Raw genomic sequence first — 16,389 nt, 5'->3', positions numbered from 1 at the left:
TTCTAAATTTCTGAAATCGAGCTTCAAGGAAAAGAACCTCTCTCTAATGATTTTTCTTTAAGTGCTGATTCTACTCTGGTCTGTGATTCTGTTAATCTCAGGTTAGTAACTTGCACTAAGTCATATGGTAGACTTGGTAATGACTAACAGAAACTATGGGTCTTTTAACCCAGGGAGATCATGACTTATCACATGTCTACTATAGCTATATATAAATAAACATAAAGTGCTAAGATTGAGCAATATATCACATTATAGAGCCAGTATGATTTGTAAGACTGGGTCTTCAGTAATGATCTTTTGTGTCTCCGAACCCAAAGTTCTTCTAACTATCTTTTGAATATTCTTGGTAATCTTAAAATTTTGCACCATTATAAAAAATATATGCACATTATTAGCTGATTTTGAAATATATACATTTTAAAAACTTAAATATCAGAATTTTATATTTATTGTTTTATTATAAACCAAATTTCTCTTGTTTACAACTGTTTTTGCTGTGTTTTGTATTATAACAATACAATTATTCCCCTCTATGTCTTCGTCGGTTCTTAATTCTTCCTATCAGTGAACCCATCCTACAGGGAAGGGGGAGAGACAGGGATCAGAAAGAGGAAGGGAGGACTGTGGTGATGATGTCTGGGCAAATTGGGGGAAAGGGGCAGTAAACATTTTTTTTTGTTTGTTTTGTTTTGTTTTTTTAAAGATTTATTTATTTATTCGTACAGGCCAGAGATGCGGATGGTGAGAGGATTCACCAGAGACGGGGTGGGGTACAGAACAGGCAGATCAACGAAGCACACCGCTAAGGGGAGCAGCGGGCGGGTCAGGAGAGGTCTGCCTCGCCATGTGGATCTCCTCCGGGGCAGGCGGGGATCGAACTCATGCGAAAGTGGCTTAAGCTTCTTTGTGCAGTGCTTTAACCCGCTGCGCCACCAGGGAGGGCCCCAAACATTGTTTTAAAATGAAATAAAACAAAGGAAAAACCCACAGAAGTGGGCCAAAAGTTAAAAAGGTCCTTTAAATCCTCAAAATACCATGCTTGATAAAGACTTATACAGTTTTTTTTATAATGGATTAAGTGGATGATTTGTAGGCATTTTGATGAAGAAGTGGCAATTATGAGGCATCAGTACAAACTTAATTACAAACATATTTATTGAAATAAATAAACCACATTACATGTTTTGAAGAATGATATTTTACTTTAAAATATGTTATAATGGAACTCCATTGACTTATTCTTTTTTGTTTTAACTCTTCTCAGGCTGCTAAGTTGGCTATCACAGTGCACTCCTTGGAGTCCCAATGGGGGACTCTGGATCAAGACGATCTACCCTGGTCTCCCGGTTGCCAATATTCAGAAAAAGTATTAACAGAAGACATGAATCTCTTCCTTCTTCACCCTCCTCCAGTAATACAGTTGGTGTGCACAGTTCCTCTCCTTCCAGCACTAATTCAAGCTCAGGCAGCACAGGTAAACGCAGGAGTATATTTCGTACTCCTTCCATTAGCTTCCACCATAAGAAGGGGAGTGAACCTAAACCAGAACCTACCAACCAGAATCTAAGTATTTCAAATGGTGCTCACCCTGGTCATGGCAGTGTGCAAAAACTGAGTTTGGAAGAACATATTAAAACCAGGGGGAAACATTCTGTTGCTTTTAGTGGTTCACGAAATAAGAAGATAACAAGATCTTTGACAGAGGACTTTGAAAAGGAGCACTCGACCAATAAGAATGTTTTTATAAATTGCCTAAGTTCTGGAAAAAGTGAGGGGGATGATTCTGGATTCACAGAAGAACCAACTCGCCGTTCTGTTAAGCAATCAACAAAGAAGCTGCTTACAAAATCCTTTTCCTCTCACCATAAATTTTCTAAGCCAGTTCCACAAAGTCAGTCCATTTCATTGGTCCAACAATCTGGATTCTCATTGGAAATTACACACTATCAAGAGAGAGAACCTGTATTAGTAAGAGCTTCTCCATCTTGTTCTGTAGATGTAACAGAAAGGCCAGGAAGCTCTTTACAATCCCCGCTGCTCTCTGCGGATCTTACAACAGTTCAGACACCTTCAGAGTTCTTAGCATTGACTGAGGATTCTATGTCTGAAGCAGATGTGTTTCCTAAAAGTGGAAGCATGGCATCCCACTGTGGCAACTTTGGTCACAATGATTCTACCTCTCAGTTCTCTTCTAATACTGCTGCTGTTACAAAGACAACAGACCTTTTAGCAACTGTTCCCTGTGCAATTATGTCTTCTGGGAAATACAGGTTAGAAAGTCGATATAGCATTGAATCTAATTCCTTACCAGAAACTTCTGCTGCTAATCAAAAGGAGGTGTTTATGCAAATCACGGAATTACCTTTGATGAATGGAAAAGACTCAGAGACTCACCTGTCAGCAGATAGGCAAAAAGAAGAACATATGGTATTACAAAATGGTGAGAAAATGCTGGCAACAAGCTCGCCAAGGAAGCTTGGGTTTTATGAACAAAATAAAGTAATAGCTGAACGCGTTAAAGGAATTCATCCTATTTCAGATTCAAGGATAATACCCTCTTCTGGTGATCGCCATATTCTTAACAAAACATATGGATATGACACAAATCCTGCCAAAGGTAGGCTAAGTCTCTTTGTAGAATAAATGACACAAATTATTTTCTCTTTGTGGAATAAATGCTATAAATTACAACTTGTTCAAGTCAATATTACTTACTGAATTTTTTGAGTAAATACCAAATTCTTATTTTTCACTCTCTAGCATTCTTTCTTATTTGTTATTTAATTTAAATATTTTCTCTATTAATTGTATATTTAGTTCACTTGTATCATGCGGAAGATGTAATTCAGCAGTACTATTCAGTTTTCTTGTTTGTAATTATACAGACTCTGATCCCCAGAGGAAAGTGGAAGGAGGGTAATTTTATTTTCAATGTAATGTTAGTTTATCTGAAATAAATTTTTTAAGTTCATTTTAGAATACTATTTCTAAGTGAATTGATATACTCCAGTCAAAACTACTAGAAGAGGACTTTGTAAAATTTAGATTCTATTTTCTATTTTAACAAAGCTTTCATAATTAAATAGGATCAGTGTTTCAGAATAATTAGTCTGAATTTTTATGTGCAACATATTTTCAGATTTTAAAATTTTGTCCTTGGAACCTGGGGTCAACAAAGAATCTTGCCTTTGTCATTAATTACTTGTGTGACAGTGGGGCCTTTCTCTGATTTAAAACAGAGGAAATTGCCAAAGTCTGTTACTTAACAGAAAACTTTATTTAATATAAAATTTCATTCAAGAAAATGTTAAATTTATGCCATCCACTAGATGGTATAAATCCATACTTGTGATTGTCATTTTTTCCCCCTTACTGTGTTTACTATTATCATTGCTGCTGCTGTTATTTCTGCTATTATTACTACTACTACTACCATTATAGTTGTTAACTACTAGATCTTCCAGTACTGAATGTTCTTATATTTTACTGAAGGTTTTGTGCATTTTGAGTACTCTTATTCATTTTATCTACAGATGATTATATCACTACTATTTTGTAACCCATTTATAAGAGAGATACTGGGTATACAGATTGGTTAAATTCTGTGTCCTGAGTCACAGAGTTAATAAGTAATGCTTTAGGATTTGAACACTATGCTCCTTCAGGTGGTGGAGTGATTACAATCCATGCCTTGTTAGGTTGGCACATCTCCTTAAAGTGCATTTTCCTTCCAAATAAAGAAAATAGGTCATATTTGTGCCTAATTAGGTGTAATCCCATTCTATATTCAGTTTTTTAATCTATCAAGTAAGAGTTAGAATTCTTATGTTTTAGGGGATAGTTGGATGAGAGTTATAGTTACTTGTTTCTATTTGTACCTATCACTGTTGGCCACTATTACCAGGAAACATATTAGTGAACAGTTCTGATAGTTGTTGAAATGTTATGTTATGGTTGAGATAAAAGAGCATTGGTTTATATAAATAAACACACCTAATAAAATAATGAGGTATACTAGGAATGATAAGTTTGAATAGGGATGTAATAAAATTAAAAAAAATAGTTAATAATCTTTAGATACTGTTTAATATCAAGCTAGTGTCTCTATGAATATATCAATTTTATTTTATTTGGGTTTGACATATATAATCTTTATTGTCTTCATTTTTGTTCTTGTATACACATTTTTTCTTTTTTATTATTTATATACATTTTATATCATTGTTTATTCTTTCCTAAGGTGTAATTCCCATAAAATTGTCACCATGGAGACACCTGTGAACTGTCACTATAGTCTGCCGTGCTCTTCACTTTCATGTTTTGATCCCTCTCCCTACCTCTGGCCCTCCCAGCTGGATATTTCCAATTTATAGTTTTCTTGCTATTTTTGTCTTTTCCCCCTGATCCTTTGTTTTCCCTATATTCTTCCTGTAAGTAACATCCAATATTTTTCTCTTTTTTTTGAATTATTTCATATAACATAAGCCCTTCCAGTTTGATCCATGTTGCATGTTGCTGTGAAAGGCATGAGTTTATCTTTACTGAATAGAATTACATTGTGTATATTACCGCATTTTCTAGATCCAGTCGTCTGTTTTTGTTTTTTTTTTTTACATTTAGGTTGTTTCCATAGTTTAGCTAATGTAAACAGTGCTGTGCTAAGCATAGGAGTGCAGGTTTCTTTTGGAGTTAATGTTTTTGCGAACTTTGGGTCTCTAAGAAGTGGAATTATTGGGTCATAGGATAGCTTTGGTTTTAATAATTTGAAGGTTCTCTATACAGTTTCCCAAAGTGGTTGGACCACTTTGCATTCCCACTAACATTACAAGCGAGTTCTTTTTCTCCACATTGTCACCAGCAAGTTCTTTTCTCTCCACATCCTCACCAGCATTTGTTGTGCCAGTTTTTGTTGTTGTTTTTTTGTTTTTTAATATATGCTATTCTCATTGGTATAAGGTGATATCTCATTGTGGTTTTGATTTGCATTTCCCCTTTTTTAAGTTACATTGAGCATTTTCATATACCTGTGCCATTTGCATTTCCTCTTTGAAGAAGTATCTTTTTCACTCTTTTGCCCATTTTTTTTTCTATTTTTGGACTGGATCTTTTGCTTTGTTTTTGTTGAATACTGTGAGCTTTTGTTTATCTCTGAAATTAGCCCCTTATCATTTGTGTGGAGGGTAAATATTTTGTTCCATTTGGTAGGTATATCTTTGGTTTGGTTATTGTCTCCTTTGCTATGCAGAGGATTTTTAGCTTAACGCAATCACAGCTTTTTATTTTTTCCTTCACTTTCTGTGCTTCAGAGGATGTTTCTAAAGATGTTTCTGAAATGTAGATTATGGAGTGTTTTGCCTATGTTTTCTTCTACATATTTGATGATTTCAGGTCTTATGTTCATGTCTTTTTCCATTTTGAGTTTTTTTTGTGTATGGGTTGGGATAGTCGCCTAATTTTCTTCTTCTACAGTGTGGCTCCCTTCTTTGTACTTTAGGGTTTATTTATACCTATTGGATTTCTTAACTATAATCTACTTATGAAAGCATGATGCTGATGATGATTCTTTTGTACACTTAATATCTGCCAAAAATGTGTTAAGCCATTCACGTGCATTTTTTTTTTAATAATAACACCACTTTATGTGGAAGTTAATACCTAAGGTTTGGGATTAAGTTAAATATAATGAAATCACATTGCAAGCAGGTGGTGACCCTCAGATTGAAATATAGACAGTGTTAAAAGAAATAGCACAAAATTTTGGAAAATTAATTATCCTGATATAGTTAGTTCTAATTTAACAATGATGACTTGTCTCAATTTCAAGTTAAACCTTACATATAATTGTTTTTATGTCCTTTAGTTAATGATAAACAGTTGTATTATTGACAATTAATTTGTTATCAACATCTAACACCTCATTTGTAAGCCATTTAACATAGCTCAGTAATTTCTCTGAATTTGCACTGTGGTACCAGTTCCTGTATCTTGGCTATCTAGTCATATTATCTATAACTTATAGAATATAGAGAGATAATGGAAATAATATTGTAATGTTAACAGGAAAAAATAATAAACTTTCTTTTATGGAGGCATTTATCTGCTCTTCATATGGGTTTTATAATTTGGAACTTAAAAATTTAACACCAGTTAACATTTGTATTTTCATCCAAAAAGAGCTGCATTTACATAATTCTGAAATACTAAATTCACTTTGAATTATAATGCAACATGTCTAAATAAATACTTAACACATATCTGAAGATATTAGATGTACAGTTCCATCAAAATTAATCATGAAATTCTAAACTCTCATGCAATTTAAGTTTTATTTATTGGATTGTTTCCTTTTTGCTTTCTCTTTCCCTATTGCTACCACACCTTTTCTTTCTTTTTTGAAGGTTCTTTTTCTAAGTGATGCCGTTATTTATTTGTCTTTCTCTATCTGACTTATCTCACTTGGTATAATGTCATCCAGGTTAATCCATATAATTACTACTTATTGGGCTTACTTTATTTTTTAGAAAAAATTGAATTATATTCACTATCAGTTTATCCCTTGAAAGACACTTAGGTTCTTTCTATATCTGTCTATGAAGACATATTTTTGACATAATTTTGTTTAATTGAATAGGTAACCAGGTGTGGAATTGTCGGGTCACATGGTAATTCTATTTTTAATTTCTTGAAGAACCTCCATGCTGTTTTCAGTAGTGGCAATACTAGTTTATATTCCCACCATATTGCCAACACTTGTTATATTTTGACTTTTTGTTCATCATCAGAACAGGTTTAAGGTGTTATGATGCGGTAGTTTCAATTTGCAATTCACTGGTGAGTATTGATTTTGAGTATTTTTTTCATGTACCTGTTGTTCATTTGTAAATATGTCCTAGGAAAATGTCATTGTCCTTGGCACATTGTTTTTTAAGATTTATTTATTTATGCATACAGAACTGGGGTGCAGGGGCAGCGAGAGGCTTCACCAGAGACAGAGTGGGGAGCAGAACAGGCAGATGGATGAAGTATATGGCTGAGGGGAGCAGCGGGCTGGTCAGGAGAGGTCTGCCACGCCATGTGGTCACCTCCGGGGCAGGCAGGAATCGAACTCATGTAGAAGTGGCTTTAGCTTTTCAGTGCTGTGCTTTAACCTGCTGTGCCACCAGGGAGGGCCTGGCCCATTTTGATTTTGACTTATGTTGTTGTTTGAGTTCTTTGTATATTTTGAATATTACTTCCTTATTGAATATGTGGTCTACATATGTTTTCTCCCACCCCCTAGGTTGTCTTTTTACTTTGCTATCTACAAACTCTGTAGTTTGAAGTAGCTTCATTTGTTATTTTTGTTTGTTTGTTTTGATTATATTTGCTTTTGGTATCAAAGCCTGGTAGTCATTATCAAGGCCAATGTAAAGGAATTTATGTACTATGTGTTTTTTTAGGAACTTTGCAGTTTCAGGTTTTATGTTTGAGTCATTAATACTTTGTAAGTTGATTTATGTGCATGGTGAGAAGGATGTTAGGATCCAATTTCTTTCTTTTGCATGTGGCTATATAGGTTCTACAACACCACAGAATGAAGTTACCCTTTTCCCAATGCATACTCTTGAGTCTTTTTAAAAAAAATAACTGCCCTTTTGTACATGGATTTATTTCTTGTCTTTTTAATCCCATTCCATTGATTTATGTGTCTATTTTTATGCCAGTATGATAACATCTTTATATATCTTTGTAATATAATTGAAGTAAGTTATGTAATATCTCCAGTTTGGCTATTCTATCGAGAGATTAAGGTTGCTTTGCCTATTTTGTATCTTCTCTGGTTCTATGTAAATTTTACAATTTTTTTCTATTAACATTAAGATGCTATTGTAATATTTTTTTTGCATTGTAATTTTCATCAAAGTTGCATTGAATCTTTTTCTTCTTTGTGGAGAAAAATAATGATGTAGGCCTGAAGTATAGGGGTGAAAGATTTCACCAGAGAGAACAGAAAAGGAGGATTTGTTGAAATACACTGTAAATAGCAGTAGTGGCAGAGACAAGAGAAGTATGCTGCATCCATTTTGGCAAATTTTCCAGTCCATGAGCATGGAATACCTTTACATTTATTTGTGTTTTCATCATTAATGTCATATCATTTTCAAATAAAGATTTTTTTTTCTCAGTTTAATTTCTTATGAAGTACTTTATTGTGTTTGATGCTGTTGAAATAGGGATGGTTTTCTTTTTCTTAATTCCTCCTTTGGCTACTTTAACATTTGAAATTTGCATTTATTAGTTATAAGCTTGCACTTATAATTACTTATTTATAATTTATAGGTTTGCTTTTGTAATTATAAGATAACATTTGAAGGTGATTAAGAGGTAAGTCATGTGTATATTTGAGAAAAGTATATTACTGCAAAGGTGATGGGGTGAAGGAGTTTCTAGGCCTGGAGAATTTCTGTGATGTTATATAAAAAGCAAGGGATCCATTCTGCCAGGGCAAAGTGAAGGATATGGATTCAGTAGAAGATGAGCTTGAATGTTGAAAGATGAACACTGGTGTCCTCAGCATTGGGGAAAATTGTAGAGTGATATGAGAGGAAATTGGGAAGACACTGGGAAAACATACAGGTGTAGTTATGGTCAATCTCTATTATATTTTAAGTTTATAATTGTGGTTCCCATGTGGAAAGAAGATTATGTATTGCTGGGGGAATGCTGAGCGGAAGAGTCAGAGGAAGGGGGCTATTATTATAGTTAAATATTGCAGTATTACAGACAAGTATTGATAGAGTTTGTGTCAGATGTTGTGGGAGAGGTATAAGAAGTGATCAGATTCAGTATACAATTTGAAGCTGGTAAACAGGATTTGCTAATGGAAATTATGTGAAGTGTGAAGAAGGCACAGATAGCCCCAAAGATTTGAAGCTTCAAAGTTGGTACAATATTGAGGAAATTAAGTTACCACTGACTCAAACATATTGATAATGTAAAATTTATAAATGTCATTAGATTCCCATTTGCGTTCAAAGGGAGCCATTCATAAAATTTGTATTTAAATACTTATATTGACTTTAATTAATTTTTCTTTAATAGTTCTTGCCAGTAGCCTCAGTCCAAATCGTGAAGGAAGATTTATAGAGAGACGGCTGCGATCCTCATCAGAAGGAACTGCAGGGAGTAGCAGACTGATTTTAAAGCCCAAAGATGGAAATGCAGATGAAATTACTAGTTTAAGAAAGCAAAGAGCAGGTTCATCATCTTCAAAAATGAACAGCATGGTAAGTCTATACAAATGTCTTCATATAATTAAGCTATTTTATTATACATTTAGTATATTCATGCCTCTTGAAAAAATTAAAAGATAGAAGAATAAACAACTAATACTTAAAAGTAAAATTTTTCTCTACAGGGAGATTGTTTTCACTTCAGTTTATGTGAGTCATAAAAGATAGGAACACATCATGATTACTACCCTTAATTTTTATCTTTTTGCCCCATGGATAGTTTGGTATTTTCAATTTAGAGCAAGACCCTTGTCAACACAAGCTAGAATGAATGCTGATTCTAGGATGAATGCTTTGACACCATCATTTCACACCATATCTCCACTCTATAGCTACTCTAATAAATACTCTTTCATGAATTGCAACTTATGCAGGGACCAATCTAGAACCTTTAGTGGACTCTATTCTGCCTTTCCTTCCACATTTGTCCTTCCATGTGGGGTGAAGAGCCTACTGTGCAGGGTGAACTGCTCAACACAATCTTTAACATTTTGCAGGATTATGGTGAGGTGTAGATGGTGTGTGGATGGCTGGGGTCTGGACTTGCACTTGTGGGCTGGGTTATCATAAAGGCAAATGTATGAAGTTCCTTCATTATGTGATAAAGAGGCTGCAGCCCAAGGGGTCCATAAGTACTCAGGTATCACAAATAGTGGGGTGTTTATTGCTTTGGAGTTCACTTTGCTCACTTTCATACAAGTGTGTCTTCAGCAGTGCATGATTCATGTAATTTAAGAGATTATTTTAAAGATGTATTTTTATTTATTTATGCATACAAAAACAAGGTTGGAGGCCAGTATGGTGGGGGTGAGAGGACTAACAGAGACGATGAAGTGGGGAGCAGACCAGATAGATCTACTGCAGTACACTACTGAGAGGAACAGCCAGCCAGATAGGAGTGGTCTGCTGTGCCATGTGAGTTAGCTCGTTGTCTGGATTGAACTCATGTGGCAGTAGCTGGGGATAGTTTGATATCGCTGAGACTTTAACCTCTGCACCAGCAGGGAGGCTTAAGTGTTTTTCAAAAAAAAAAAAAAAATTAGCCTAATTATGTTCATGGATATATATGTGAAATGTTTCAAGCTAAATTTTCTTTTGATATCACTATGCATTTGCAATACTATGTTTCAAATGAAAATATTGGTTCATCTAATTCTGTATTTGTTCTCTGGAAATGTCTTAAGTTACTGAGGCAACACTGAGTGATAGCAAATCGATTGCACTTTAAAGTTAAAAGTTCTAGCCTTTCGATTAAAAGCTTGCCAGGTTTTATTTTTTTTGACAAATCATTAACTACAAAATAACTCATGATATGGGGTTTTTGTTTCAAGTATACCAAAAAATGATTTTGTGAGAAGCTTTGTATTTGTATATACATAATGGTGTTTTATCATATTTTATATTATTGCTGTTTTGTGCATTGGAATTATTGTTGTAATTAATGTTTTTGTGTAAGTAATTAACATGTTAAAGAATAGTACTAATTTATGCAAAAATTGCAAGTAATGACTAATAAATTGTGAAACATTTATCTTCATGGAATATAAAGAGGTCTTTATATGCTTAATGATTGTGCACTATATATTACATTTGCCCAAAGTTTGATCTTTTACATTTTCTGTTTTTTTGTATTACATTTAAATTATTACATCACAAAAATCAGTCTTCTCAGATACACTTCCAAGATTTAAAATTTTCAGTCAAAATGCAAAACTGTCACTTTTAGCAATAGTGAACATTAACATTTATTACTTATTACACAGTAGATTACTTTATCAGTTTAATCCACATTAGAAACTCAGATATATTGTCATTATAAATAGGATCTTGCAAGCTAGATAATATTTAAGAACTTGCTCTGACGCCTAGCAGGTTTAACTATTATGCTAAACAACATTCTATGTGAGTTAAGAGTATCTTTAAACTGAGTTCTGAAAGATAAAGTTTCTATCGCAAAGAGAAAAGTTAAGGTAGAGGGAAGACCAACTGTATGTAGAAATAATGTCATGTTCAATGGCAGAATCAAGATATTCTTGGAATAAATGTTTTTTTTGATTCAATTGAGGAAATAGCTAATCTAACTAGAGTTGGATATAACTAAGTCTAGATTGCAAGTATCATTGCATATTTAATTTAAAGGTGATATTAAGAAGTAGTAAAAGTGATAGGTAATAAAGACTTCTAGACAGAAATATGCTGAGGTTTGTTGGAAGGTATGAAGAAAGATCAATAAATTGCAGGGAATTTCAATTCTAACAGGAATAAACCATATTATGGACAAAACTGCAGTGAAAAAGAATTCTACATAATGGTACAGTAGTCTGTAGTGCTGAAATATGGGTGAGATGTTGGGAGGTGCACTACAGTGATAATACCAGCATTACTTAAGTAAATAAATAAATAAATGATAAATAAATATATAAATAAATAAAATTATACATAAAATTTAAAACAAGTTGGATAAATATTGAAATAATCAGAGAAAGAAATTTCTTTACCAAACTTAGAGAAAAGTCTGAATTCATAAAGCTAACCATATATTGAAGCAACTAAGTTTCACTTCTCCTAATAATGGCATTTTTTGTAGTTACTATACATTCAAACTTCAAAGAAAATATTTATCGGATAAGGAGTAAAAAGGTTACCTAGAAACATTCTAAATAAAAAGCCTTTAAATTATTTTGTTTTTATTTGGGGGAGGGGGTATTCTTTATATATTTTCAAAAATGTCTAGGCTATGATGTAGTTTTGCCACTAGATGGCAGGATTACACCATTGTTTTAATAGACATTGCCTATTATGGTAGAAACAGAAACTTGGTTAAAATAGAAATATGTTCACGGAATTTACAGGTAACAGTTGTTAAAATAAACAACTTATATGTATGAGTTTCCAAGAAACGTATAAAATTTTGTCTTTCCTATTTTCTTTTGGATTTTGCAACTAATATCTCATCATTTAATTTACATTCTATGGTTAATGAAAAAAGCATAAACTAGGTTATGTGCTAACCTACATTCAAAACTACAGCCCACTACAATGCACTCTAGTGTTTTTGCACATACCTTCCAAATATTTCCATCTAAAAGGGAAAGAGCAGAATGTACTAACTCTTTGAACAACAATTACATGGAAATAATACTTTGCTTAAATTTATTATAAAAAAATGTATCTGGAATAATTTGGTAAAGACCACATTAATATATATTTTCAATTTTCTTTAAATAAGAACATTCTTAAATTTTCCTCTACAGGGTTACTTTCTTGAAACTTTCATTAGGATGGTCCAAACGTTGTTAAAAATAAACTTTCCTGGAAATAGACTCATTCTAGGACTTTTCTTTAGATTATGGTGTATAAGTGAATAAAGGCAAGGATTGTCATTGTTTCTCTAATAGTTTCACACAGCGTGACAAACTTTAAATATTTGTAACATCACCCTGTTCTAAGAGTTGTTGTTTTGTTTTTTTTTTTAAGATTTATTTATTTGTGCATACAGAACTGGGGTACAGGTCAGAGGCTCAGGGGCGGCGAGAGGCTTCACCATAAACCGAGTGGGGAGCAGAACAGGCAGATCGATGAAGTACACTGCTGAGGGGAGCAGCGGGCGGGTCAGGAGAGGTCTGCCACGCCATGTGGTCACCTCTGGGGCAGGCGGGAATCAAACTCATGCGGAAGTGGCTTTAGCTTCTCAGTGCTGTATTTTAACTCGCTGCGCCACCCTAAGAGGGCCCTAAGAGTTTTTAATGTAAGAATAAATTCATATGTAATGCACAATACAGAGAATCTGGCATCATTACAGGAAAGAAAGAGCCTGAATATATGTATCAGGAAAAAACAGGTTATGTGCTAGCAAATAACCTCTGAATCTTAATGACTTTATAATTTGAGTTTATTTTTCACTCAGGCTACTTAACTCATTCTGGTTGTTGCCAGGGTTTCTGTTCTGTCTCTTCCTTCTGTTGCTAAGGTTTTGAAGCATCTGCCACTATAAACCTTGCATTTCACTATGGCCAGAAGAGATTTCTAGAGGGCCTGGTAGTTGATGCTCTGACTTGTGAGAAAGTCACTTCCCTACTGTTCATAACCCATTGACGAGATAGAAGTGGCTCAAACTAGCCACAGTAGGGGACAAGAAATATAGTCTCTTGTGTTTGGAAGATGTAGACCAGGTATGTCTGGTGGACACTAATAACTTTCATATTCCCCAGTATTTTTTCTTTACTCTTATTTCTTTTAATCAACTGAGTTTTCCTGCTTCCTCTTTCCATCTTTTTGTACAGAGTGACTAATATATCCTGATGCTGTAGCATTCCCTGCTCTGGTTATGGAGATTGAAAAAACAAAAACATCTCTGAAATTGAAGGACTCATTCATAATCAGAACTTTGTCCTTTGAGAGTGTTTTCTTATTTGTCAGCTTGAGGTATATATTCAAATTCACTTTATTAGACTGAATTTCTGCAAATCCTGCTATATTTGGAAGTATTTACTGTTACTACATTAAAAATCTGGTGTGAATGTTGCATTATTTTTAGATAACTCAGCAAGAACATCCAAAAGTTGCCCTGACCTATTTGTGCTGAGTGGTTCTGACAGCATTCATTTATGGCCAGTTTTTTTCTGACACAGCATAATTTCTCTTATTTTCAGTTTGGCATCCTGCTGCCTTTTTGTAGAAACTGTGAATGACATAGTAAAAACACAAGCTGTAGGACTTCTCTGGTAAAAGAATAAACCAGATTTGATTTTGAGAAAAAAATTGTAGTTACTTGTGGATTAACATCTCATATCTCATTTTAATTCTTTGGTGTATTGAAATGCAAAATGTAGATTTATTGATAATACTTGAATAATCTAAAATGATTTAACCATGTTAGTCAAGCATTTTTCATCATGCATTCGCTTTCACTTATTTCTCCATTATTTCATTTTTCTTTATTTATTCACCCGTTCAACAGTACACTTAGTTCAATAAATATTTACTGCGATTATACTCTGAAGATGCAAAAATTAAAGAAACAGCTCTTGAGCACTTTGGAGTTCCGTATCAGGAGAAATGAACATGATGTTGTTAGTACAACAGATTTGGCCATTCTAATGTCTTAAACTCAGAGGGGTTTGTTTGATTTGAATTTAGACCACGGATAACACAATTTAAAAGAATTGAATACAGGCATGTGAACTCCTGTATCTCTAATTTATATGGACTTTACCTCACATACTCAATTGATACAATTACATATAAATCATTTCTTATGTCCTTTGCTAATTTTGACCTCTAAGGCCCAGACATTAATGCTGAGCAGTCTGAGGAGCAGTGTGACAGTAAGCATGAAAGTATAGTAATTTAAAAGAATCAGTTTCAAACACATCACCTCTAACATCCACCAAGCAGCTTAGCTTTATTGGGCTTGTTAGGAATCTAGGCTCCACACTTCCACATGTGCCTTGAAAGCTGTTCCATTCATATTAAAATCAAGAGCAAAGGAAGTAAGACATTTAGAAGATATAATTTAAGAAATTTTTCCTCTTTGACCTGAAATCATAAATGATACTTTTGAGAGCTAAAATAATGATGTCAGCTATTGCTATAATTCATTCTTAGTGGGATTAAAATAAATGCTGCATGCTGTGATATCTGAAGAGGTATGAACCTGTACTCCTAAATCCTATGCAGTGTTGTAAACCAGTATTACCACAACAAAATTAATACAATTAAAAAAGGGGGAGGATGTATGTGGCTATTATTAGAAAGTTTAATGAGGGAGTTTAAATTTTGCATATTATAATCTGAGCCATATAACATCTCAAATTTATTTTAATATGTTTTTATATACTGGAAGGCACATTAATCTTTTTTAAAAAGTAAGCTGTTGTCAAGTACATTAAAGGTGATGTTTTCTTATTTTTTTTTTCACTTTCATGCATTTTATGTATTTTTCATTTTTTTCTTCAGGTAACATGGCTTACAACAAATGTTGTGATTTAGAGGAAAAGGACCACACCCTTCAGGTGTGTTCTACTGCACTACAGCCATCACCATGGCACTAGTAGTCCTCTAACATAGGCCACTGAGCCCCAGTTGGTTCTGCCCGTCACCAGTGTAGCCTGTTTTATAGCCAAATTTGTAGAGTAATTTTTAAAAATCCTCCTTATTTTATCTAGTAATCTGTTTTATCAAGCAATTCATTTAATTTCTTACAAGCTTTCAGATTCAGAATTGCCTTTCAAAAATAGAATTGGAAAAAATATTAGTGTTTCATTCTTTTTATCTTTGTGACTTTTGGGATATTTCATTTTCATGTAGAAGCTGTCAGAGCTTGTACTTTTGATATGAAACATTATGACTAGTTTATTCATAGGTTTTTTTTAAGGTTTAGTTTTTTATATGTACAGAACTGGGGTACAGGGCAGAGGTGTGGTGGGTGAGAGTATTCACTAGAGACATAGTGGAGAGCAGAACAACAACAGATCAACGAAGCACACTGCTAAGGGGAGCGGCAGGTGGGTCAGGAGAGGTCTGCCACGCCAGGTGGGTCACCTCTGGGGTCGGGATCCAACTGGCTCTGAAGCAGCTGAGGCTAGCTTGCACTGCTGCACCACCCTAACCCACCACACTACTAGGGAGGGCCTTATTCATAGAGTTTTAAGATGTTGAAGTAAATCAGTTAAGTTTCACTATCTTACTTAGTACTGCTTCTCTTCATACAGTGTGTATGGTACCTACGTATTTCCCTGTATGAATAAAGTATACAAAAGTAATTTATGTCTTAGACTTTTGGGGTTCTTGTAACAAAATATCACAGACTTATAAATATCACAGGCTTATAAATTACATAAATTTATTGAAGTTCAGATATTAGAATCAAGGTGTCATAAGCATGGTTTCTTCTTGCTGGTAGATGGAGCTATCAGTCTCTCTGGAACCTTCTTTACACAGAAACTAATTCCATTCATGAGGGCTCCACCATTAAGACCTAAGTATCTTCCTTAGGTCAGAAATCCTAATATCACCAACTAAGGGATTATAATTTCAGCATATGAATTAAGAGGGAACACACATATGGGTCAGAGCAGTATTTAATTGTGTTGTAAAAATAACTATAAATCAA

The 16,389-nt window shown here is 34.0% G+C and overlaps 1 protein-coding gene across 1 annotated transcript in view; it reads left to right on the top strand.

The window, feature by feature from the left end:
- Window positions 1–1,267: 1,267 nt before the first annotated feature.
- Window positions 1,268–16,389, top strand: part of CCSER1 (coiled-coil serine-rich protein 1) — a 939,806-nt gene continuing 924,684 nt past the window's right edge. Inside the window, exons 1-2 of the mRNA XM_012724198.1 lie at window positions 1,268–2,620; window positions 9,085–9,269. Of these exons, the coding sequence (XP_012579652.1) occupies window positions 1,309–2,620; window positions 9,085–9,269 (1,497 nt within the window). The 5' untranslated portion in view covers window positions 1,268–1,308. The remainder of the gene's footprint in view (window positions 2,621–9,084; window positions 9,270–16,389) is intronic.

Source organism: Condylura cristata, unplaced genomic scaffold, assembly GCF_000260355.1.
Source record: "Condylura cristata isolate star-nosed mole 26May11 unplaced genomic scaffold, ConCri1.0 scaffold00012, whole genome shotgun sequence".
In the NCBI taxonomy this organism is placed as follows: domain Eukaryota; kingdom Metazoa; phylum Chordata; class Mammalia; order Eulipotyphla; family Talpidae; genus Condylura; species Condylura cristata.
The sequence above is the reverse complement of the archived record's forward strand: the minus strand, read 5'-3'. Positions and strand labels throughout refer to the sequence as shown.